The sequence below is a fragment of the Bison bison genome, unplaced genomic scaffold (genome assembly GCF_000754665.1).
Source record: "Bison bison bison isolate TAMUID 2011002044 unplaced genomic scaffold, Bison_UMD1.0 scf7180017864154, whole genome shotgun sequence".
Classification (NCBI taxonomy): domain Eukaryota; kingdom Metazoa; phylum Chordata; class Mammalia; order Artiodactyla; family Bovidae; genus Bison; species Bison bison.
Window position 1 is genome coordinate 520,506 of NW_011494726.1, and position 23,614 is coordinate 544,119.

Below are 23,614 nucleotides of genomic sequence, written 5' to 3' on the forward strand. Positions count from 1 at the left end.
ACCACCGATCTTCTTTCGGCAGAGCGAGCAGCGCCGGAGCGCACGCTTGGCACCATGGCCCAGACGCCAGCTTTCAACAAGCCCAAAGTGAGCGCGGGCGGGGGCTCGGGTTCCGGGGTCCGGCTCCTTGTCTGGCTGGAGGGCTTGGGGGTATCCACTGCCCCGGGAGCAAATGGGGCAGCTGCAGGCGCGTTCTTCCCTCAGCTCAGGTCCTTGGCCGCCTCCAGGCCGGTTAATGAGAGGCAGTGAGACAGGAAGAGTTCTGAATCTGGAGGCGCCCCTGGCTGTCCTCCAAGTTCTGCTTCTGCCTCTGATTTGGCCCATCTGGGTCTCAGTTTCACTGTCTGTCAAATGGGCATCCTAGCAATGCCTGTGCTGAGCAGCCTAGGCAGGTGGCTTAACCTCTCTGAACCTTGGCTGTCAAATGGGCCCCTGTATCTACACCCACAGGCACCTAGTGTGAACAGCACATGAGTGCAGGGTGAATGGAAACAGCTTTATACTCCAACACTGTGACTATTTTGTGAGCACCAAGGAACCCTGGTTTGTGGATGTACCTGTGAGAGCAGTGGGCCATGCCATAAAGGGTAGGGAGGGGAGCAGGGAACCCCTCTCCCCACTTTAGAGGGGCTGGATGGGCCTTAGGCCTCGGGCCCCCATAGAGTTCACTCTGGGTCGAGTCATGGACACTAGCCACAAAGGGATAAATTCCTTGTCCCTTCTCCCACCAGCTGTGGTGTCTTGGGAATGGTGGGGTCAGGGAGGGTCTGGGCCCACTTGGCAGGCTTGGGAGCACTGAGAGAGTCCAGGGAAAGGAGCCCAGGAGTCTGTCCAGCAGAGTGAATCAGCTCGTAGGGTTTAAGATGGGTTGGGTGGGGTCAGAGGAAGGAGCGAGCTGCAATCAACCTCAACTTGCCTCTCTGAGAAATAGGTGTGAGTGATGATGGCAGGTACTGCTAAAGCATGGGTGAGAATCCTGGGTGTGGGGGAGAAGGGGTGGGGGGACTCTGACGAGGTAAGGCCTGGTCCCCACTTCTGATGCCCCCACCAGAGGGCAAACCCTTCTGCTGCTCCCTGCCAGATGTTTCAGGCACTGGGGCTGAACATCTGCCGTCTGCATGCCTCCTTCCCAGCTCACCTGGATGCCCCATGTCCCATCATTAGTGTTTTGTTCCTTTGAAGGCTTCCCCCCTGCTTTTGTAAACTTATTTTTTTGGCTGTGCACGCAGCATGCTGGATCTTAGGTCCCTGACCAGGGATGGAACCCATACCTCCTGCAGTGGAAGTGCATTGTCTTAACCACTGGACCCCCAGGGAAGTCCCCAGGCAGGATGTTGGTGAAAGCATGGAGCCAAACCACTGGACTGCAAGGGAATTTCCTGTTTTCAGTGCTTTGGGAGTCCCCCTGCCTTTGGGCTGGGGAGCCATCTGACCCTAATATGCATCCCAAGGCAGAAGACAAAACCTCTTGACTGGGAGTGAAATGGGGGTTATGGAGAGAGATAACAGATGACCCTTTTGTAGAACTTGCTATATGCGCCAACACCTTCAACACCTCTGTAACAGCCCTGTAAGGGAGGGACTATTATCATGCCTATTATTTGGGCCTCTCCCAATCCTCTCTGCTTCAAGCTGGCAGGCCATTTCCCCTCTCTGGGCCTCCGTTTCTGCAGCTGAGAAATGGGCTCTACCTGTAACGGACGTGTCCAAAGATTAAAAGGCAATGCTTGAGAGGGAAGATAGAGTGTCACCCACTACATACGCGAGATGCAATACATTTTGTATTATTGAGAGGAGGGAGTGTGTCCAAGCTGGTCAGTGAAGCCAGGAGTGTGGATCTCAGCCATTGTGACCAGAGCCAACTCCCTGCCTTCCCTTGTGTGGGATGGGGAACCACTAGAATTAATAGCTAGAACCTATTGAGTTGAATTATTGCTCTGTGCCAGGCACCATTCTGAATATACTACCCTTCATTAATTTACTTGATCCTAGCGGTGCCTGGAAAATCCCATGGACGGAGGCGCCTGGTAGGCTGCAGTCCATGGGGTCACTAAGAGTCGGACACGACTGAGCGACTTCACTTTTTTTCACTTTCATGCATTGGAGAAGGAAATGGCAACCCACTCCAGTGTTCTTGCCTGGAGAATCTTGGGGATGGGGGAGCCTGGTGGGCTGCCGTCTATGGGGTCGCACAGAGTCGGACACAACTGACACGACTTAGCAGCAGCAGCAGTAACTCTGGGTGGTAGCTGGTGGTGTCTCATTTTACAGATGAACAGAGAGACACAGAAATTAATGAGGCCTATTATCACATAGCTAGGATGTGTTGATGCTGGGGTTAGAGCCCAGGGTGGGCTGGCTTCAGAAATTCTGTGCCCTAGCCAGCTCTCCTGAACTGCCTCTGCAGAAGCCACTAGAGGGGGTGGTGCCCCAGGTGTGGGCCTCTCTGGGACAGAAGCCGCTGCTGGGTTCTTTGGTTTCTCAGGACTGGCCAACTTTGAGAAGGCAAAGCAAGGCCATGTCTTCCAAATTTTCATGTGTACTCACATCACCTGACACCTGTTAGCATTCAGACTCTGAATCAGAAGATCTGGGTTTGGGGCCTGAGATGCTGTGCTCCTAACAAGCTCCCAGGAGGTGCTAGTGCTGCTGGGCCATGGACCACACTTTGAGTAGCAAAACCCTAGGCAGCTGCCTACCTGCTCTGATCGTGTTATTCCAACAAATAACTTCCTGAACACCTGCTGGGCACTGGAGGAGGTGCAAAGGCGGGTGGAGGGGGGACCCTTATCAGTCTGTCTCCACAGGAGGCAAGGCTGGAAAATCTCATGGCCCTCAGGAGTTCAGTGTCATGGAGGGCAATGCTGGTCACACGGCTGTCACTGTAATAAAAGTAACGATGCTGCCATTTGAGTGTTTGTGGGTACCAGGCACCTGGATGATTTATCTCACAGAATCCTCCGGACAGCTCGACAAAGCGGATGTTTTCGTCCCCGTTTACAGATGATGAAACTAAGGCGTGACAGGTGAAGTGGCTTGTTCAATGCTACACAAAATCTGACAGCCTTGAAGCTGTGGGCTGGTTCAGGTTGCAACAGCCCGGGCCCCCTGTTCATGCAGAGTATTGAAGCTCAATGTCTAACATACTTTTTTCTTTCTCTTATTTGAATGTTCACTCTGTTTCAGGCACTGTTCTAACTGCTTTGTGTATATTAACTCATTTAGTGCTCACAGCAGTCCTTTAAAGTAAGTCCTATTATGGGACTTCCCCGGCGATCCAGTGGTTAAGGTTCCACTTTCCAATGTAGGGGGCGCAGGGTGGATCCCTGGCCAGGGAAATGCAGACACTTATGCTGCAAAAAAAAAAAAAATACAGTCGTGTTATTATCTTCATATACATATAAGACTGAGGCTCAGAGAGGGGAAGGAACTTGTCAAAGTCACACGGCCAGAAAACAGCAGAGCTAGCGTGAACCCAGACCTACCCAAGACCAAGGTAGATGCTGTTAACTGCTTTGCATATTTACACCCCACTTTGTGGGGGCAGGGGCGGAGTTAGAATCAAGGTGGCCTTGGGCTTCAGACAGACTGAGCAGGGATCCTTGCCTCACCGCTTAGCAGCTACAAGGGCTCAAGTAGACAGTTCCCTGAGCCCCAGTTTCCTTCTCTGTAAAGTGGGCTGATAAAGCCAGGGTCACATAGTTCTTGGGGGGAAGTGGATGCTGACTGGGGCCTGTGAAGCACCTGGCTGGCGGGCAGGTCCTCGGGGGTGCATTTCCTCCCTGGGGAGTGCGGTGGGGGCTGCGGTGGCCTCTCCACCTGCACCTGCAGCTCTCACTCTCGCCTCTTGTCTTCCAGCCACAAAGCCCACTGGGTTAGCACTGCTGTGGGCTTTTGGGGCTTTGCTGTTACTAGAGCCACCTGTTAAAAGAAAAATGCGGCCTGGCTGGGAAGAGCCCTCCGCCCCTACCTGTTACAATGCACGTGGCAGTTGGGAGGGCGGGGAAGAGAGAGATTGGGTTTCCTTCAAGCCTTGTGTTTCACAGAGGAAGAAGCAAGGGCCAGAGAGGGGAGGTGCGGTGTCCAGGGTCACACAGCGAAGCTGGGCAGGGCAGGCAGGGCAGACAGCCTCCCGATTCTACAATTCTATGTCTGACCTCAGGGTGGGGGTGGCCTGCGTGGGAAGGGCTCCTGGGACCTGGGAGCTGGAAGTAGCTTGTCCGCCTGCCCTGTTGTCCTGGGGGATGCCCCTGGGCCAGAGAAGGGTAGGACTGTGGCCTGGATTTGGACAGGGGAGAAGAATAGGCCAGGGCAGCCAAGGTGAGGCTCAAGCCTATATTTATAGAGGGTTGGGGGCCATCTCACCCTCATTACTTAGGTTCTGAGGCCCCAGAGGAGCAAGGTCAGGAGAGAGACAGTCTCTAGGTTTCTCAAGGGAGTTGCTTCTCTGTGCCTCAGTTTCCTCATCTGTAAAATGGAAATCATATTTGTATCCACCCTACATAAAACACCAAGTGCAGGCCTGGGAGAGCAGGCAGGCTGATGCTAGCTGCTATTGATCACCCTTATCATGGTTATCAATCATCCTGTTTAGATTTGACCAGCACTGACTCAGCACAGATATGCAGGATGAACAGAGTGTGATGTGGTGGTTACGACCTCCCTCTTTAGAATCAAACAGCTTCCGGGCGTGGCACTCATTAGACTGTGCCCTTGGGCAAGTTATTAAATCTCACTGAGCCTCTGTCTTCTTATCTATAAAATGGGGGTAACCTTGCTGAGTTCCTAGGCTGTTGCCCTATAGGTTGACCCCTGGCTGAAGACAGACCTTGCCATTTGTGAAACCCCCTGGGGAAGCTCACAGAGGCCCAGGGAGCTCACCTGAGCTCTGAGTCAGCCGGAGGCGCTGAGGGATGGCCCTTTTTGCTCTGTACCTCGGAGCTGCAGGTGCAGATGGGGCTGAGCCCAGAGGACTTCTTGGAGGAGGTGTGGTTGAAACAATGGCAGCCCTGAGGCTGCTCTGTCTCCTGACATCACCCCAAAAGTTGGCTGAAAGGCTGTGGTGGCATGAAGGCACTGACCCCTGGTGTTGCCTAACTCAGTGCCGAGAGTGGGTCTAAGAAGGGTCACGGGCACCTGTGGCTCCTCCTGGTTCTGACTGCAGTGCCCAGGTCCTGGGGGCTGGCCAAGCCACCCTGGCTACTCTGCCCCATCTGGGTTCTCTGCTAGGCCCAAGGTGGGCAGGTCAGCCCTGCAGAGAGAGGACACAGCACTGCTGACCCAGGACAGGGAGAGGAGAAAATAATCACTTAGCTGTTTAGCACCTACTGAGCCCCTCCTGCTGTGCGGGGCTCTGTCTTAGGCACTGGGGGCACAGCAGGATGCCACAAAGTCCCCGTTTGAAGGGAACTGAGAGTCAGGGACCCAGGCATGATAAGTAAGTGAACTGAAAAAGCCAGTGGGATGGGGACGTCCCTGGTGGTCCCAGTGGTTAAGACTCTGAGCTCCCAATGCAGGGGGCAGGGGTTCGATCCCTGGTTGAGGAACTAAGATCCCGCATGCTGCGCAGTGTGGTCTACAACATTAAATAAATAAACAAAAATAAAAGTCGGGGAGATGAAAACAAAATGGGTTTGTTTGGTGAGTTGGGGCAGGGGGTGCTGAGGAGAAGTAGTCTGGTTCAGCTGTGCCTTGAAGGTAGACAGCCCGGCCAGTCATGAGTGGGAGTCGGATCTGGGAGTGCCTGGTCCTAGAGTTCAAGACCTGGGTCCTCGTCCTGGCCCTGCCACTGATACCTCACGTGACCTTTGTCGTTGTTTAGTCACTAAGTCATGTCTGACTCCTTGTGATCCCTGGACTATATAGGCCCCCCAGGCTCCTTGGTCCATGGGATTCTCCGGGCAAAAATTCTGGAGCAGGTAACCATTCCCTTCTCCAGGGGACCTTCACAACCCAGGGATCAAACCCAGGTCTCCTCCACTGGCAGGCGGGTTCTCTACCACTGAGTCACCAGGGACCTTGGGGAGTGCATATTCCTTCCTGGGCCTCACCTGCCTGCCTGGTATCTTCTGAGAGCACAGATTCCCTGTGTTCCCCACAGTGCCTGGCACCTGGGGGTGGGGAGACTTAGTAAATATTTTTTGGTATCTGGGGATGTTTCCTGTTCAGACCTGGAGGATTTCCTGCAATTCTGTCAGAGGCTCACTGTGAGTCAGCCTCGTGGAAAGTGACTGCAGGGGTGGGGGTTGAGGTCCCCCCACCCCTAGCACTCAGGAGGCCTGGTGTAGGTGCGCTGCAAGTTCTCAGGAGGTAGTATGGCCGGTGGGCAGGACTTGGGTTAGAGGTGGAGGGGCTTGGGTTCTGCCCCAGCTCTGCCCTTGTTGGTCTGGGTAACCTGGCAGGTTCCTGAATTTCTCTGAGCTCAGTGGCAAGTCCATTTCCCCATCCGCAACATGGAGCTAGGGTATCCCCCGAGGAGCTTGCCTAGGGGCAAAGATGAAAGGAAATAAAGGGTCTGATAACAGTAAGCAGCTCCTTATATCTGACGTTAGGCCTGCAGAGACAGTAGAGCAGGAGCTCAGTTCAAACCTGGGTAGCACAGATCCTAACTCCATCACTGCCTCTGCATCCTTGGATACTTTTTGGGAGCCTGTCTCCTCATGTGTAAAATGGGAGTGAAGTCCCTACCTCCCTGGTTGTAAGGATGATATTCAGTTCAGTTCAGTCGCTTAGTTGTGTCTGACTCTTTGCGACCCCATGGTCTGCAGCACGCCAGGCCTCCCTGTCCTATGGCCAGCTCCTGGAGCTTACTCAAACTCATGTGCGTTGAGTTGGTGATGCCATCTAACCGTCTCATCCTCTGTTGTCCCCTTCTCCTCCCGCCTTCAATCTTTCCCAGCAAGGATGGTATAAAATGATGCACATAGATGGTCCGGAACATAGGAGATGGTAAATTGGAGGTCACTGCTATTTCTTTCCCCTGAAGGGGGCTGACAGAGCAGGGTACCTGCCCCCTACCCACCGCCATCTCTGAGCTTGTGCCTGCTTGTGCCTGGGGTAGGCTGACAGCTTTCTCCATGGGTCATCTGTTTTCCAGAAAGTGCAGTGGGAGGCCTGTCTGAGCATGGACCTCCAGTGCAGGCAGTTCCTGGCCTCTGTTCCTCCCCTGAAACGTGTCTGGGCAGCTTCCCAGGAGGCCCTGAAGAACACAGCGTGAGGCGGGATGGGGGGGCAATGGTGGGGGAGGTTGGGCGCAAGGGGCAGGCTCTGCTTTCCCTCCGCCCGGGGTGCCCTTGCCACCTGTATCCTGCGGGCTCCCTGAGGCCTCCTTTCTGGAGAACCAGTCAGTTCCTGCTCCCTGAACATGTACCGTGTCTGGCACTGCAGCGGGTCTTCCCCGTGGGGCTCATCTCCCATCTGGACCACACCCTCAGGTCTCTGTCTTCTGTTCTGACTTCCTTCAGCCTGCTTTCCACACAGCAGCCAGAGGAAGCTTTTACAAGGTGACTCTCCCTGTGGGAAACCGTTTAGCAGATCACCCTTTCCTGTGACCTGTGAGATCTCCCTGCCCTCCATCTGCCTAACTCTCTCTCTGGCCTCATCTCTCACGGCCTGATTCAGACACATAATGCCCGCATGTCCCTCTGCCTGGAGCTGATAGCTCTCCTTCCTTGTCCCTTTCCCCTGCTGACTCTTCCTCTATTTCCTCCTTCTCAGAGGGACCCTCTCCTACCTTCTCATAACCATTTGTCAGCTCTTCAGCTTCTGGGGGCTCCAGGTGTCCCTTGGCTTGTGGTGACCTCACTTTCACGTTTTGCCGTGGTCCTAATGCTGCTTCCTCTCATGTGTGCCTCTCAAAACTCTCTGCCTCCCTCATGAGGGAAAAGGGGATTGGGTGTAGGGCCCACCCAGATATTCCAGAAAAAAACTCCTTAAGATTTTTCATCCCATCGTTTGCCCTGTACAAATCCCCAAATCTGGGGATTAGGATATAGCTGTCTTTTGGGGGGTTCACCATTCAGCCCCCTGCACCAGCCGCAGCGGGGTGGGGAGGGGACTCCTCCCTGTTGAAATCTTCTCACCTTCTGCAGCCTGCACACTCCTGGCTCCCCTTCTTTCATCCGTCCGGCAGCTCTTCTCCAGGCTCACACGCTTCTGTAAGCCACTGGGCACTGGTGCTCACCCAGGCTTCCTTTCCTGCTCTTTCCTCTATGTTCCCTCCCTGGGGGAGCTCATTCAAGACCACAGCCTCCGTATTCCTACTCACATCTCCAGCCTGGATCTCTCTGGGAGCTCCAGACCTGCACAGCCACTGGCTCAGTCCCCGTGCACGTGAAGGTCTTGGTGGCATCCCAGCTTCACACACCCAAGATCACACTGACTGTGCGTCTGTCCCCATGCCTCTGCACCTCCTTCCTGCTCAGAGCTTGATCCTCTTCCTGGGCTCTCTGTCTCAGTGTCAGAATCGCTTCTCACCCAGGCCTGACCTGAAACATCCTCCCTGACACCCCTTTCTGTCCACCTGGCATGTTGGCCTCACCATCCCAGTCCGCGACACCATCATCATTCAGAAACTTGACTACAGCAGTCTCTAGCTATGCACTGCCCTCTTCAGCATCAAACCCATGTCTCTGTTGCTCTCAGGTCAGAACCCAGTCCTCCTGGTGCCCCTACAGCCTCTCCAGTCCCACCATTGCTCTCCTCTCTGGACCTGTGTTCAGTCCCTCTCACTCCATGTTCTTCTCCTACCACATGGCCTTCGTACATGCTGTTCCCTCTGTCTAGATGCTCTTCCAGCCTTCCCGCTCACCCCCGCTTTTGCCTGTTGTTAAGTCACTGAGTCGTGTCCGATTCTTTGATACCCCATGAACTGCAGCACACGATGCTTCCTTGTCCTTCACCATCTCCAAGAGTTTGCTCAAACTCATGTCCATTGAGTCAGTGATGCCATCCAACCATCTCATCCTCTGTCACCCCCATCTTCTCCTGCCCTCAATCTTTCCCAGCATCAGGGTCTTTTTCAGTGAGTCAGCTCTTTGCATCAGGTGGCCAAAGTATTGGACCTTGAGCATCAGTCCTTCCAATGAATATTTAGGGTTGATATCCTTTAGGAAATTTCATCCTTAGCTCTTAGCTCAACCTCTGCTTTCTCTGGGAAACCATCATCGGCCCTCTAGCTGAGTTCTTTTGTTTGTTACCTCTTTGGTAGGTCTGCATTCATGCCTCCCAGGAGTTGACTTGGCTTGTGACTGTGCATTCACCAGTGTGACATTTACTTAACATCTCTCTCTCTTGCTGGACTGTAACCCTCATGGGACCAGGACTCCTCCAATGCAGGGAGTGTGGGTTGGATCCCTGATCAGGGAGCTGAGATCCCACTTGCCTTGTGGACAAAAAAAAAAAAACCCAAAACATAAAAGAGAGGCAATATTGTGACAAATTCAATAAAGACTTAAAAAAAAAGAAACAGGAGGCTCAGAGAGGTGAGGTCACCTGTCCAAGGTCGAACAGCTGGTTGGCAGTTCCCTGCCCTTCAGTGTTCCCAGTGTAGAGTACTTCTTGAGAATCCATCAACTTTTGGCTAAGTGGGCATTCAATTCATCTTGTCAGGGAATCCAACAGCTCACTGGATGCAGAATCTGTGAGAGTTGGTCCGTTGCCAGCTGAATGACTTCCGGAGAGATCTGGTTATTCTGATCTCCTGCTGATGGGGGGCTTGGTGGCCCTGGCCCTGCTGGCCCCCTGGGGGCCCCAGGCTGGGTTTCCCACACAGGAGGCAGCTCATGTGGGTGCTCCCGGAATGCCCGTGGGCCAGTGGGTCCCTGGCTACTCCCTCTCAAGCCAGGGTGGCCACTTCTTGTCCGGACTCCCAAGTTCTAGAGAAGGCCCCACCCTGGTAGAGATGTTTATTAAAAATGGTCTCCCTGGCTGGGGAAAAGCTCTTCCATGACATGGAGCAGAGAGAGGGCAGTTGCTTCCCCACCGTCTCCCAGAACCTGCTCTGCTTTTCTTAATAGTCTATGCGAAGGACCCTGCCTAAGAGGCAGGGGCTCTTGCCCATGGGCTGAACTTGCCACCTTTTAAAATCCTTAAAATGTTCTTGGACAGGGAGGCAATCTTTTTGGCTGTTGAGGAAACAGGCTCAGAGAGCTCAAGTGTCTTGTCTAAGATCGCACAGCCAGAGAAAAGGCAGAGCTGGGAGTCCAGTCTGATGAGCTGGCCCCCAAATCCCTGTCCGTAAGCTTTTAGCTTTGTGTCCTGAGTGTCGTTGGTGGGGATGAGCATATGGGAGAGGATCACCAAGGTAGCCAAGTCGCTAGTGCCCTTTCTGGAGTTGTGGGAAGATCTTTTAAGGAAGAACAAAAACTTTATTTTGTATCGGAGTATAGCCAGTCAGGGCTTCCCAGGCGGTGCTAGTGGTAGAGAACCCACCTGCCAGCGCAGGATACGTTAGAGGCTCTGGTTCAGCCCCTGAGTCAGAGACATCCCCTGGAGGAGAGCATGGCCACCCACTCCAGTATTCTTGCCTGGTCTTCCCTGTGGGGAAGCGACTTGAAACGCAAGGGGAGAATGGATACATGTATATGTATGGCTGAGTCCCTGTGCTACCCACCTGAAACAAATACACCATCGCATTCCAAGTTGCTTCAGTCATGGCCAGCTCTTGGCAACCACATGGACTGTAGCCCACCAGGCTCCTCTGTCCACAGGGTTCTCCAGTTTATGGGTGTTTGTTTTTTCTCTTTTTCCTCTGCACCCTTGCAGGTAGAACTGCATGTCCACCTGGATGGAGCCATCAAGCCCGAAACCATCTTATATTATGGCAGGTAAGTCCACAGATAAGAGGCCTTCTTCCCCAGGAGGCCTCTGGAGAGGTCCATGTGGCTTGGATTGACTTACTGAAATCTCGTGACAACTTGTGAGGTGGGTATATTATTGTTCCCAACTTACCGGCAAGGAAACTGAGTCAGGGTAGGGGAAGTGAGTTGTGATGTAAACAGGTGTGATCCTGAGTCCGTGCCCCTGACCATTGCCCCAGTGAGCTGGAGGTTTGGATGAAGTATTGCACAAAAAATACTTAGCTGAGGGCGAGCATGCTAAGTGCTCCATAAATGTCACTTTGTGATGATATTACTACTATTAATTGTAACCTATGCCTCTGACTAAGTGGGGTGAAGCCACTGGGCTTATCTCTGCCTATCCTTTGCCCAGTGTCAAGTACCAGCTGTTGACGCAGGTCCCTAATGAGGCCATTAGGGTGGGTTAACCAGGTACCCAGATGGGATCTAATCGCGGGCAACCCATTAAGGGGTCAGATCACGCTCATTAGTGGAGCAAGAATCTGAGAGTGCCCAGGGCAGGGTAGAGGGAGGAGGAAAGGGAGTAGCCCTTGTTGGGCAGCGGGTTAGGTTTCCTGTTTCCACGTCGACTTGGCATCCTGGGAACCATCTAGGCACTTCTTTGGGCTCTAGAGAAGGGGTGTGGGTTTGATCCAGCTGGAGTTTGATCTTGAGGTCAGCAGGCAGGGGACCGGGGAGTCAGTCAGACAGGGATATGGACAGAACATGCTGGAGGCCTCCTAGGTGGGGTGGGCTGTGGCTGAGAGGGGGAAGCGTGGGTGTGTCTGGCCTGACACCTCCTCCACCCCAGCCAAATCCAGTGGCCATTTACCTGCCCTGTGACTTGAGCCTCCGTTGACTGTGTTCTCACCTGTTTTTTTGTTTTTGGCTCCCATGCCATGGCTTGTGGGATCTTAGTTTCCTGAGCGAGGGTCAGACCCAGGCCCTCAGCAGTGACACTAGAGAGTCCCAACTCCGGGACCATTAGGGAGTTCCCTCACCTGTTTCTTCTTATTCTATCTTGTCTCTGGGGGCTTTAATTTCTTTCTCAATCTCCTTCCCGACTTTGCCACAAGCCCATTCTGAATCTGACCACTGTCTCCTTCCTGTCACCATCCTGGTTTGAACCATTGGACTATTGCAATGACTTCCTGACTGGTCTCCAAGTGGCCACCCTGACCTCCCCCATCTATTGTCTCCAACAATACTGGAGTCAGAACAATCACCTTAGAACATTGTGCAATTGGATCCCTTCCTTGGTCAAACCCTCCCAACTTGCTCGGGGTCAAAGCCAGTGTCCCCACATGGCCCTTGAAGTTCTACAAAGCCTGTGTTAATCTCTTTGACCTCTTCTACTACTTCTTGGTTAGTTCATGCCAAGTGTTCTCAAACATGCCACACCATGGGCATCATCTTCCCTGGGGACACCTGGCAGGGACGGAGGCCTGACTTGGAGCTTGAGCACCAGGGTGCCCCCTGGTGATACCCACAGGACACTCATGAGGCCTGGGGTCACCTTGAAGCGGAAGAGGACACGTTTAGGGAGACTTAGGGAACATGTATTTATGTAGAGAAACATTTTAATATTTTAATAACAAGCTATTAAAAGGACTGCAACACTTCGGTCCATTTTCCATTTCTTTGCCAATGTCATCCCTTCTGTCTTCTGTTCTTGCTCTGCAGGTCACTGGAGGCCAAACCTCTTGGTTGAATCACTTAATTTTCTTAATCATTTGCTCCTATTTTTTATCTTGTCTTTTGTTCTATTTGCTGGAGGATTTCCTCAATTCTATTTTCCATTCCTTTTATTACATCCTGATGTTCACTGCCCTATTCTTCTAGATCTCCGAGAGCTCTTTCTTCCTCCCTGAAAGTCCCCTTTTTAAAAAGGAGTGTTCTCATTTCAAGGATGGGCATTGTTTCCTCTCCTTGAGGCTGTTCGTTTTAAGGTTTTTAATCTTTCTCTGCCTGTTTGTTTCCTAGGGTTCCTTTGATCTCCTGACCCTCATGGGAGAAGCATCTCTTGAGTGTCTGGGGTTCTTTGCCTGTCGCTTTTATCCTACAAATGGAAAAACTGAGGCCCGGGGTGACCCATGGGTGGGGACAGGGCCCAGAAGAGCAGAGAAGCAAGGAACCCAGCCCAGTCTTGCACCCTGCGGGCCCCGGCTGGGAGGAGGCAGGGAGCTCTGCGGAGAAACAGAGGCCCCGGAGCAGAAGGGCTGTTCTCAGCCAGCCTGAACTGAGCGGCCACGTGTTGGGGGCTGTGGGCAGGGAGGGGAGAGAGCTGGGGAGGCCCCTGTGCTCTGCCAGCACAATGAGCCGGCCCAGCCTCTCTGATGCGCCGGCCACTTGGAGGGTGGGGTGGGGAAGTCCGGGGCCTGCGCCTGCCCCGGGCATTGTGTGCTGCCGTTCTTGCCTCTGATGACCCCTGACCTGGCACAGGATCAGCTGGCTCTACTGCGAGTTCACCCTGGCATCTTCCATGTCCTCAGACACCGGTGTGTGTGTGTGTGTGTGTGTTCATGTGTTAAATGGGTTTTAACACCAGTTGTCCTCCTTGAGATTTGTTGGCTTGTCATGGCTTCAGTGACAGGAGGTCCTGGAAGGATTTGGGTCCTGGTTCTATACGCCCTAGGCCTCAGTTTTCCCATCTGTCCAATGGGAGGAGCTGGATACCTGCACTCTGTCAGGAACTGTAGGGTCCTGCCCAGGGTCGTTCACCATCCTCATTGTTTCGTCCCCAGGAAGAGGGGCATCGCCCTCCCCGCCGACACGCCAGAGGAGCTACAGAACATCATCGGCATGGACAAGCCACTCAGCCTCCCAGAGTTCCTGGCCAAGTTCGACTACTACATGCCTGCCATTGCGTGAGTCTTCCCACCCCCAGGCCTTGGGCAGCGTCCTGTCGTGCTGCCAGCCCCCAGCCTGCACACCGCAGCCTGTGGGGCAGGAGAAGGCACTGGGCTACTCTGCTCTACCTCTCACCATTAGGCGCACTCCTGCTGCAAATCTCCCACGGCTTTGGGCCTTGGCTTTCCCTTCTGGAAAGTGGGTGTGATGGGCGGAAACTCCTCTCCTTCCATAGAAAAGTGACAGAATGTGAGGATTGAGAACACAGATCCTAGTATCAGAATCTTTCATGAGATAACTGCAACACTGGGGGAATCTGCCCACTCTGCGCCTCAGCTCCCTCGTCTAGTCTATGGGGCTTATGACCCTCTCCCTCCCAGGCTGGGGTTTGGAATGGACACAGCGCTGTCCTCAGGAAGCTCCCTGTTTCTATGAGGACAGTTGCTACCTTTATTGAAAGCCAGGCACTGCTGGTTTGATGTTGCTTTTCATTCCTTCCATTTTTAAATTTATTTTTCATTCCTTCCATTTTTAAATTTATTTTTCATTCCTTCCATTAAAAAAAAAATAGACACTTAGATAAAGAAGAATGTAATGTGTACAGCTCACAGAACTGTCCTCTTTGTAGCTGTTCACAGTCCTGAGAGCTGGACCCCCTCCTCATTGGCAGAGGAGGAGATGAAGGCTCAGGAAAGTTGAAGGAACTTACTCAGTTCACAGTTGAAGGAACTTATTCAGACCACACAGCTGGCAAGGGGTGAAGCCCAGATTCTTGCCCCGGTGTCACCGTGAGCTTACTGGCACGAAGCAGAGTTTCCCAAGGGAGGCGATAATTGGGCCTTGGCTGTCAGTGCTGCCAGAGCTCAGAGGGGGAAGAGGTGGAGGGGACTGGAGGAGGCAGGGAAGGCTGCCTGGAGGAGGCAGTATGGATGGATCCTTGGGAGGGAAATGTGTGCTATTGTCCAGCAGGCTGGACCTAAAGACAGGTCTGGAGGACAAGCTGTTGGAGGACCATTGAGGAGGGTGTGCAAGACGGATAGCAACCTTTGGCTGGGTAGGTGGCAGGACAGGAATGAGGAGTCCTGGGGAAGGAAGGAAGGAAGATGTGTGCCAAGGCTGCTGGCTGCTTTCTGGAAGCTTCTGGGCTCAGACTGGAGGGCCCGCAGGGCCCCCATCCTTGGCATGTCAGTAGATGCTGTGGTGCACATGCTGCCTCCCCCTGGACACCCCACACCCAGACACATGGACTGGTGGAGCTCATATACAGGCCGAGGTACCTCTCCTGTGCTGCTACCCAGCTCCTGTCTCTTGGCCACAAGACAAAAGAGGGCAGCTTTGTGAGGGCTTAACTCAGTTTTGCTTTGCATTTCCCTGGTGATTAGTGACATTAGGTACCTTCTCGTTGGCCATTTGTATGTCTTTTGGCAAACGTCTACTCAGGTCGTCTATTTTCTAAAACTATTTATTTGGCTGTGCTGGTCTTAGTTGTGGCCCGTGGGATCCAGTTCCCTGTCCAGGGATCGAACCTGGGCCCCCTGCATTGGGAGCACAGAATCTTAGTCACTGGACCAACAGGGAAGTCCCCCCTTTGCCTATTTTGTTTTTAAATCAATTTTTGTATTGTTGTTTGCTTTGCTGTTGAGTTGTAGGAATTCCTTCCGCATTTGGGGCATTAACCCCTTACCGCATGTGTGGTTTGCAAACACTTTCTCCCGTTCGGTAGGTTGCCTGTCACTCTGCTGCTGGTTTCCTTTGCTGTGTGGAAGCTCTTTAGTTTGGTGCAATCCCCCTCCTCTAGTTTTGCTTTTGCTGCCTTTGTGTGTCCTTTTCTCCTATTTCTCCTCCCTGCTGGCCTACATCTATCACTCAAGAAATATTTCAGTGGCTGCAGTGTCCTAGACTCTGTTCTTGGCTGAGGGATCGTAGCCATGCCAAGACAGAAGGGTCCTTGTCTCATGGAGACTATGTTTTAGGTTGGGGAGGTGAAAATCGGCTAATAAAGAAACCACGTGATCTGTCATGTCAGGTGGCGGTAAGCGGCAGGGAGAAAACTGAAGCCCTAGGAAAGGGGTGGAGAAGGGAGAAGGGCTGTTTTAAAATGAAGTGGCCAGGGAAGGCCTCCCTGAGGAGGTGAGGTTGGAGCCGGGCTCTGAATGGAGGGAGCAGGGAGGACAGGGTAATCCAAGGAAGAGCTTGTAGGCCAGGGAGCTGCAAACATGAAGGCCCTGACCTGCGAACTAGCTTGACTGTTCGCTCGGTGGAAAGAAGGCCCTGGAGACCTCAAGGAAGGAGCAGGGAGGTTGGCAGGGACCGGATTGTGCAGGCTTTGTGGGAAGGGTCTCAGAGTTGAGATTTCCTCCATGAGGTGGAACGCCATTAGGGTTCAGAGTGGAGGAGCGACACTCTTATTTTTGGGTGCATCGGGTCTTAGTTACGGCACTCAGGATCTTTCATGGTGTGATGTGAGATCTCTCGTTGCAGTGCAGGGACTCCCTAGGTGCGGTGCAGGGACTCCCTAGGTGCGGTGCAGGGACTCTCTAGCTGCGATGCAGGGTCTCTCTAGCTGCAGCACGTGAGCTTAGTTGCTCGGCAGCCTTAGTGGGATCTTAGTTCCCTGACCAGGGATTGAACCTGCGTTCCCTGCACTGCAAGGCAGATTCTTAACCAGACCAGGGAAGTCCCAGAGTGGTGTCCCTTGATTTCCATTTTTAAAAGACTGCAATAGCTGCTGTACTGGGACAAATGTGGAGACGGAGAGGCTGGTGAGGTGGTCGAACCCGGCTGGAGGGGGCGAGGACTGGCACCGAGTTGGGAAGTAGAGCTGACAGGATGTGCTGGGCTTCTGGGATCTTCTGCAGTAGAGGCCCAGAGCTTGTGACTGGGGGATGAGAGATTGGGGGCCCCACGTGGGTTTGGTCTGCCATGGGTTGGGGACAGCTTTGTCACTCCTGGAGCACCCAAGGGGAGTGCTCTCGAATCCCTCTCTTCCCTTCCCAGGGGCTGCCGGGAGGCTGTCAAAAGGATTGCCTACGAGTTTGTGGAGATGAAGGCCAAGGACAGCGTGGTGTATGTGGAGGTGCGCTACAGCCCACACCTGCTGGCCAACTCCAAGGTGGAGCCGATCCCCTGGAACCAGGCTGAGTGAGTGACCCCCCGGAGGGCTGTGTGGGGGCTGTGGCAGGGTGGCCTGGCCCGAGACTGAGGGGCACCCTGGGAGCCCTGGCCCAAGCAAGACTTTGATCTTGCATCCTGAGCTGGTCCGCAGCCTCAGCAAGATGGGCCTGTCTCTGCCCTGAGGGATGTGGTTCCCATCCATCACCTGGGCTTCTGTTCTTACCTTGGGCAAAAGCGTTTGGCTGTGTCTTGCCATCCTTGGTCCTGGGCACAGGCCTGTGGTCTAGCAACATGAACCTACTTATCCAATGACATCTAGGGGTCCCATCCTCACCCAGTAGCTGAAGCGATGTGACCCATTCTTGCCCCTTCTGCCTAGACCCCAGGGATGACCCCCGTGGTACCTCTCAACCGCCTTGCCCCCTTCTGGCTGTGACTCTGATACTTGTGGACAAATGGGGATCAGAACACCTTAGCTTAGCAGAGCTCTGCATCTTGAGTAGGGGGCTGTCTGACGACCCCCCAGTTGGGACAGAACTTCCAGGTCTGAAAGCTCCCAGGCAGACCCAAGGAAGATGGAAGGGGGTGTCCTAGGCCTTGGGGCCATCTCCCTCAGCCTTTCCGTGGAGGCAGTTGGCTAGTGGGGCCTAGGGCTTCTCCTGGAAGACCCCTCCTTCCTCTCTCTCCTACCTCCTCTGTCCCAGCCTCTGTCCTTTATGCCTGCCTTTGTCTCGGGCCCACCCTTCTCTTCCCCACACACAGAGGGGACCTCACCCCGGATGAGGTGGTGTCACTGGTGAACCAGGGCCTGCAGGAGGGGGAGCGGGACTTCGGCGTGAAGGTGCGGTCCATCCTGTGCTGCATGCGCCACCAGCCCAGTGAGTGTGACCCTGGCCCCGGCCGCCCATCTGCCACCACCGTGGCCTGGGGGGCACCGGGGTCGTACCCGGTCTCCTCTGTGTCCCCACCCTCACCCCGTGGTCTCCCTTGAGCCCATCAGCTGGACTGTGGTGGGGCTTCCTTCCGGGCAGGCTCAGAATTTCCTGCAACAGACTTGGCTCCCCAGGGAGGTTGAGCCTAAGAGCCATGTGACCTGCAGGAGCTCAAAACCAAGGGAGCCTGCACAATAGAGAGAAGCCAAGCCAGGTTCCCATCAGCTCGCAGTCCTTCCTGGAGACTCTGTGGGCTGGGCCCCCTCCTGTCAGAGCTGTGGAACTTGGGACTAGGGTCTGAGCTCTGGTGCCTGAAGGGTCTCCCTGTGGCTGACACCGGTCACATCTCCAGGGCTTGTGCTTCCAAGGCTGGGCGACTCTGGCCAGATCACATCACCTCTCTGGACCTCAGATATGCCTTGTCACAGGAGGTGACCGTACTCACCCTATTCCCTGCCCTAAGGAGGAGTGAGACCACAGTGAGGGGCTGATGTCAACCCACAGGGCCTCCCTGGGCAGAGTGGCTTGTATTCTCTTTAATCCTCGCAGGGGCCTAGGAGGCAGGACCACCATTTGACACTGGTGGTTGATAAATTCGACCACCATGTATCCCCATTCGACAGATGACAAAACTGAGGTAGAGGCTCAATCAGCAAAGCAGAAAGCCCAGATCAGAAGCCAGGGCCATCTGGTTGCAGAGCCTGTGCTGGTTCATTCTTTACGATGACCTCACTGGTTGTGAGTGTGTGGTAGTTAGGAATATGTTTAGTAACACGAGTGCGAGTTACATTTTAGGTTTAAATGTTAACCTGTGTGGACCCCCATCCCCTCTGCTGAGTTGAGGTGGGTGTCGGGGATCGAGAGAGAGAACTGCCACTTGTCCTTTACTGAGCCCAGGCCCTGCCCCTGGTGTTTCACCTGCGGGGCCTTGACCTTGTGCCACAGCAGGTGGTGTCCGCTCTGCGAGGAGAGGACACTGAGGCCTGGAAGGCTGTGGAGTCAGGCCTGGAAGACAGGACTCGGGGCCCTCTGCCTTGTGCTGGCCTTGCGCGGGAGGCAGGGGTGCATGGGGTGGGAGGTCTTTCTCCTCCATGCCGCTGCCAGAGGCCCGGCGGGCATCTCGCCCACAGGCTGGTCCTCTGAGGTGGTGGAGCTGTGTAAGAAGTACCGAGAGCAGACCGTGGTGGCCATTGACCTGGCTGGAGATGAGACCATTGAAGGCAGCAGCCTCTTCCCTGGACATGTGCAGGCCTATGCGGTGGGTCCTGGGGAAAGGAGGTCAGGGAGCTGCAGGCATGGGGGAAACTGCACGCAGAGAGCATATCCCCACCCCAGCAGGGAGTGGTCACACTGACTGGGGATCCCAAGGCCCCCTGGGCTCCCAAGCGTTCTTGACTTGGGTCTAAAGTGTTAGTCGCTCAGTCGTGCCTGACTCTTTTGCAACCCCATGGACTGTAGCCTGCCAGGCTCCTCTGTCCGTGGAATTGTCCAGGCAAGAGTAATGGAGGGGGTAGTCTTTCCCTTCTCCAGGGGATCTTCTGAACAAAAGGATTGAACCCCAGTATCCTGCATTGCAGGCAGATTCTTTACTGTCTGAGTCACCAGGGAAGTTGTCTAGGGGCTCTAGAAATTGGAACTCTGGTATGAAGGAAAAAACCCCACTGGATGCTGGGGGTCCTGTGTTGGAGCCTTTCTGCCTAATGATTTGCCTTGTGACCTTGGGCAAGACTGTCCCTTCTCTGGGCCTGTTCCATCTGCTGGGATGACTGGGTTGGATGGAGCCAACCTCTCAAAGCCTCATGACGTGCTTCCCATGGAAGGGGTGAAGCTTGGGGTGGAGAACAGCTCTGGAGTCTGCCTGGCTCCAGAGCTCAGCCCCCACTCCCTAGCTGTCTGATCCCTGACCTTCCTGAGTTTGTCCCTTGCCCCTCCCTGTAAGGCAAGTATCAGAGCAGCTGTGAACGTTACCATAGTGTATCCAAACCAAGTACAGTGCCTGACACATAATAACTGTCTAATAAATGAGAGCGACCACTTACATGTGGTTACAAAAACAAAACCCACCCGGATCTCCCTGTCTGGAAGCAGGCCAGGCTGACTCAGCCCCAGGGTGGGATGAAGGCAAGGCCCACAGGGAGAACCCCAGGCCGCCCCTGACCTTGCCCTTGCCCTTGCAGGAGGCCGTGAAGAGCGGCGTCCACCGCACGGTCCACGCCGGGGAAGTGGGCTCGGCCAATGTGGTGAAAGAGGTGAGTGGTGCGGGTTGGTGGAGGGGTCCTTCTCCCTGCTCCCCCTGCTCCCGAGGCCCACGCTGGACTCCACGATGCTTGTCCGCAGGCCGTGGACACACTCAAGACCGAGAGGCTAGGGCACGGCTACCACACCCTGGAGGATGCCACCCTTTACAACAGGCTGCGGCAGGAAAACATGCACTTCGAGGTGAGGGGCCGGGGAGGGGAGGACAGGAGGCGGTGCAAAGTGGGGCGGGGCCAGTGGCACGGAGCGTGGCCAGGGGGCCACAGCCGGGCGGTCAGGGGCCGTGGGAGCATGGCCGCGGGCCTAATTGCTGCTTGGTGGGGGGCTGACAGGTTCGTGGGACTCAACTACAAGGCCACTGGCGTGACCAGGGCAAGCATGCTGCCAGGGCAGGTGGCTCTGGCCGGGGCCAGGGGAAGGGAAGTCAACGTGGCCCGGGAGGATGTGGAGTTTCGTGCCAGCCACCCGCCGCCTCTTCCAGGTCTGCCCCTGGTCCAGCTACCTCACCGGCGCCTGGAAGCCCGACACAGAACACCCGGTTGTTCGGTGAGGCCTGGTCCCACTCGGTTTTTGTTACCAGAAAAGCCAAGGGTGGGAAGGGGGTGCAGATACTGCACGCTGGCCCTGCTGGGTCTCTCGGGTATGGAATCTCTTCCAGTGCTTGGGAAGCAGGAATTATTGTCCTCATCCTCCGACAAGTGAAGAATCCAGAGCTTGGATGTGGTGTAACTTGACCAAGGCCACTCAGCTATTGGAAAGCAGAGCTGGGGGCCCTATAGCCCCATCCAGCTCTAGCAGAGTGCCCTGTTAACCGCAAGGGAACTTCCACACTCCAGATTCTGCCTCCTAGCAATGAGGAAGATGAGTCTCTCTTGCCCACGTGGTCTCCGGGCATTCCCACAGCACCATCTTGACACTTCCCCTTGGAGAGTCTGTTCCCCTACCCATCCATCCAGTCCCACCCTACGACCTTGGCCCTTCTTCAGGTTGTCCTGGGAGAAGCCTCAGGAGGGCAAAGCTGACTCAAGAGAAGCTCACCGAGAACTCTGGGTGACCGCAGTCAGGCCAGCACTGATGGTCTGTCTGCCAAGATTATGACAAGGAAGGGAGCTTGGGCTGCATTTACAACAGGGGCCCAAAGTCTGCTTTAGAATGTGGAGTGGGCAGTACCTACAGGACTTCCAAGTGGAGGTTCCTGGAGGCATATGCGTTTACAGTCTGTGGGCTGGAGGAAGACTTGAGTCGTCTAAGCAGATGTGGTGTTTGAAGGAGAAGGGAAGCCCTCAGCAGGTGGTGAAGCAGGAGAGCTTAGGAGAGAAACCCAGAAGGACAGTGATACTAAAGGGATGGGCAGAAGGAAAGCCCAGTGGTGGTGTTGGAGAAATCTAGGGAAAAGGTCAACAGTATAAAATTCTGCGACACAAGTCGGGTGAGGTGAGAGCTAGGAAAAGTCCTCTGGACTCCACAAGATGGCGGTCAGAGGCGGTGCAAACAGTTTCCGTGGTGGGTCTGAAGAGTCAGATCCCATGGGACTGAGGATGGCTGGGCGAGAGGGGTGCCAACGACTCTCCCAGGGTAGCGGCTCTGAAGGGGAGGCTAGAGAGGGTGGTAGCTGGTGGGGGGGTGCTTCTTTAGCCCACCCCAAGCACCTTTCCACTTGACTCCTCTCCTGCCTTTAGCTGGCTCTAAGCCTGGCTGGATGCTTTAAGTCTTGAGTTGCTGGTTTTGTGGCCTTAGACAAGTCGCTGGAGTTCTCTGAGTTCTTCTTCCTCTCTACAATGACGAGATCTTCCAGGCACGTCCAAGGGTGCCACAAGGCTCCGAGGAGGGTGGCCGTCCATGAGTAACAGGAGGGTGCTTCTCCTTGCTCCCTTCCCCCATATCTAGGTTCAAAAACGACCAGGTTAACTACTCGCTTAACACGGATGACCCGCTCATCTTCAAGTCCACGCTGGACACGGATTACCAGATGACCAAGAATGAAATGGGCTTCACCGAAGAGGAGTTTAAGAGACTGGTAAGTGGCTGTGAGCCTTAACTCTGGGCTGTGTGAGTGTGCGGCCTGCAGGTCCTGGAATCCCTGGAGAACTAGGGGCGAGTCTCAACAGGCCAGGCCAAGCCAGACATGGAGTTTGATGTCTTCCACGGAGAAGACATCTGTGGCTGAGATCCTGACCTGGGACTGCATTTTCTATCCTTTGCTTGGCTCAAGTGCCCTAAGAGACCCTCAGCACTGTCAGCCATCTCCCCAGAAAGGGGCTCAGCTCTACATCCTACATGTGGTTTGCAGGCTACTCCTGGACCCCAGGATGAGCCCTTGATTTCAGTGGTTCTGATACCCCCAGTCTGTCCCTGCAGGACTGTCTCTCTGGCCCCACACATCCTGCCCTGTCTTCAAAGGTTTCTCCAGCCTCCTTCCCGCATCTGTGTGTCACGTCCTGCCACTTTAAGAACACAGACCCTCACAGTCTCCGCTCTGGCACTTGCTGCCTGTGAGCCTGGACAAGGGCTCCCCATGATGAGCTTATCGAATTGCCCGTGTCTAATGAAGAGGCTGGACCGTCACTAGATTGCCAAGGGCTCCCTTCCGTGCTGTCTGGTTTCACGCTGTCTGTTGTGCTGGACCTTCCAGAACATCAATGCGGCCAAGTCCAGTTTCCTCCCTGAAGATGAGAAGAAGGAGCTTCTTGATCTGCTCTATAAGGCCTACGGGATGCCCTCTCCGGCCTCTGCAGGTATGTTTCTGGTGGACCTGCTGGGCTGGCGTCCTGCCCTGGCTTCCGTCTGGCTTCTGGGGGCTTCTAGCAGGGCGCTCTCCACCCCTATTCCGGGCCGCACCAAGGCTGGGTGATGACTCCCTGGCTGGTGGTAGCCCCTGACAAGACCAGCTTACGTTCTGCATAAGCTTCTCATGAGGCTGGTCTGGGGACAAGACTTTCTGAAACCCACTCCCAAAGGTCCCAGCAATCGGGGGCATCTCCAGGGCTGCCCAAAGCCAAGGGCAGGGAGTTGAGCCCAGGTCGCAGCTTTGTTCTGCTTCTTCCTTCCTGTGTGGCCTTGACAGAGCCCTCCCTTGCTCCAAGCCTCAGTCTCCCCATCTGTACAAAGGGGTTCCTTTCTGGCTCTGATCTCCTGTGATTTTTTTTGTTTGTTTGATGTCCTGGATACTACAAGTTGCCTAACCTTTTGCTTCTCTGATTTGTCAAGCAGAGCAGTGTCTGTGAAGGTGTCGTGGCTACCTCTCCGAGTCCTGGCCCTGTGGATGGAGCCTTCACAGCCCCAGGGTCAAGCGACATGCTTACCTTTACTCCTTCCAGGAAGACTGTGATTTCCAGAATCATCTACCAATGATTGTGAAGCCCACGTGCCTCTTTCCGTACACACATATACCTCGGCAGGGCCGTGGCTCTCCTCTGATTGTGTGCCTGGGCCAGGATCAGGGCCTAGGGCAGGCTGAATCCAAATTCCTCCTCCTCTGGTGACTTGTGCTGAAAATCTGGTGCTCAATAAAGAAGCCAATGGCTGGGGCCGTGCAGCCCTGTGTCGTGTGCACTGCGGTCTGGGCGGGCGCCTTGGGTTTGTGGAGAATGGAAGGGGCCTCAGGGCCCCCAGCTGCAGGCAGTC

General features: G+C 54.6%; 1 protein-coding gene across 1 annotated transcript; it reads left to right on the forward strand.

Annotated features, from left to right (window-relative positions):
* Positions 1 to 6: 6 nt before the first annotated feature.
* Positions 7 to 23,525, forward strand: ADA (adenosine deaminase). Its single transcript, XM_010840981.1, has 12 exons — positions 7 to 87; positions 10,765 to 10,826; positions 13,583 to 13,705; positions 16,686 to 16,829; positions 17,565 to 17,680; positions 18,865 to 18,992; positions 19,912 to 19,983; positions 20,072 to 20,173; positions 20,472 to 20,536; positions 21,878 to 22,007; positions 22,623 to 22,725; positions 23,201 to 23,525. The coding sequence occupies exons 1-12, from the start codon at positions 55 to 57 to the stop codon at positions 23,212 to 23,214; spliced, it is 1,092 nt and encodes a 363-aa protein (XP_010839283.1). The 5' UTR covers positions 7 to 54; the 3' UTR covers positions 23,215 to 23,525.
* Positions 23,526 to 23,614: the final 89 nt, after the last annotated feature.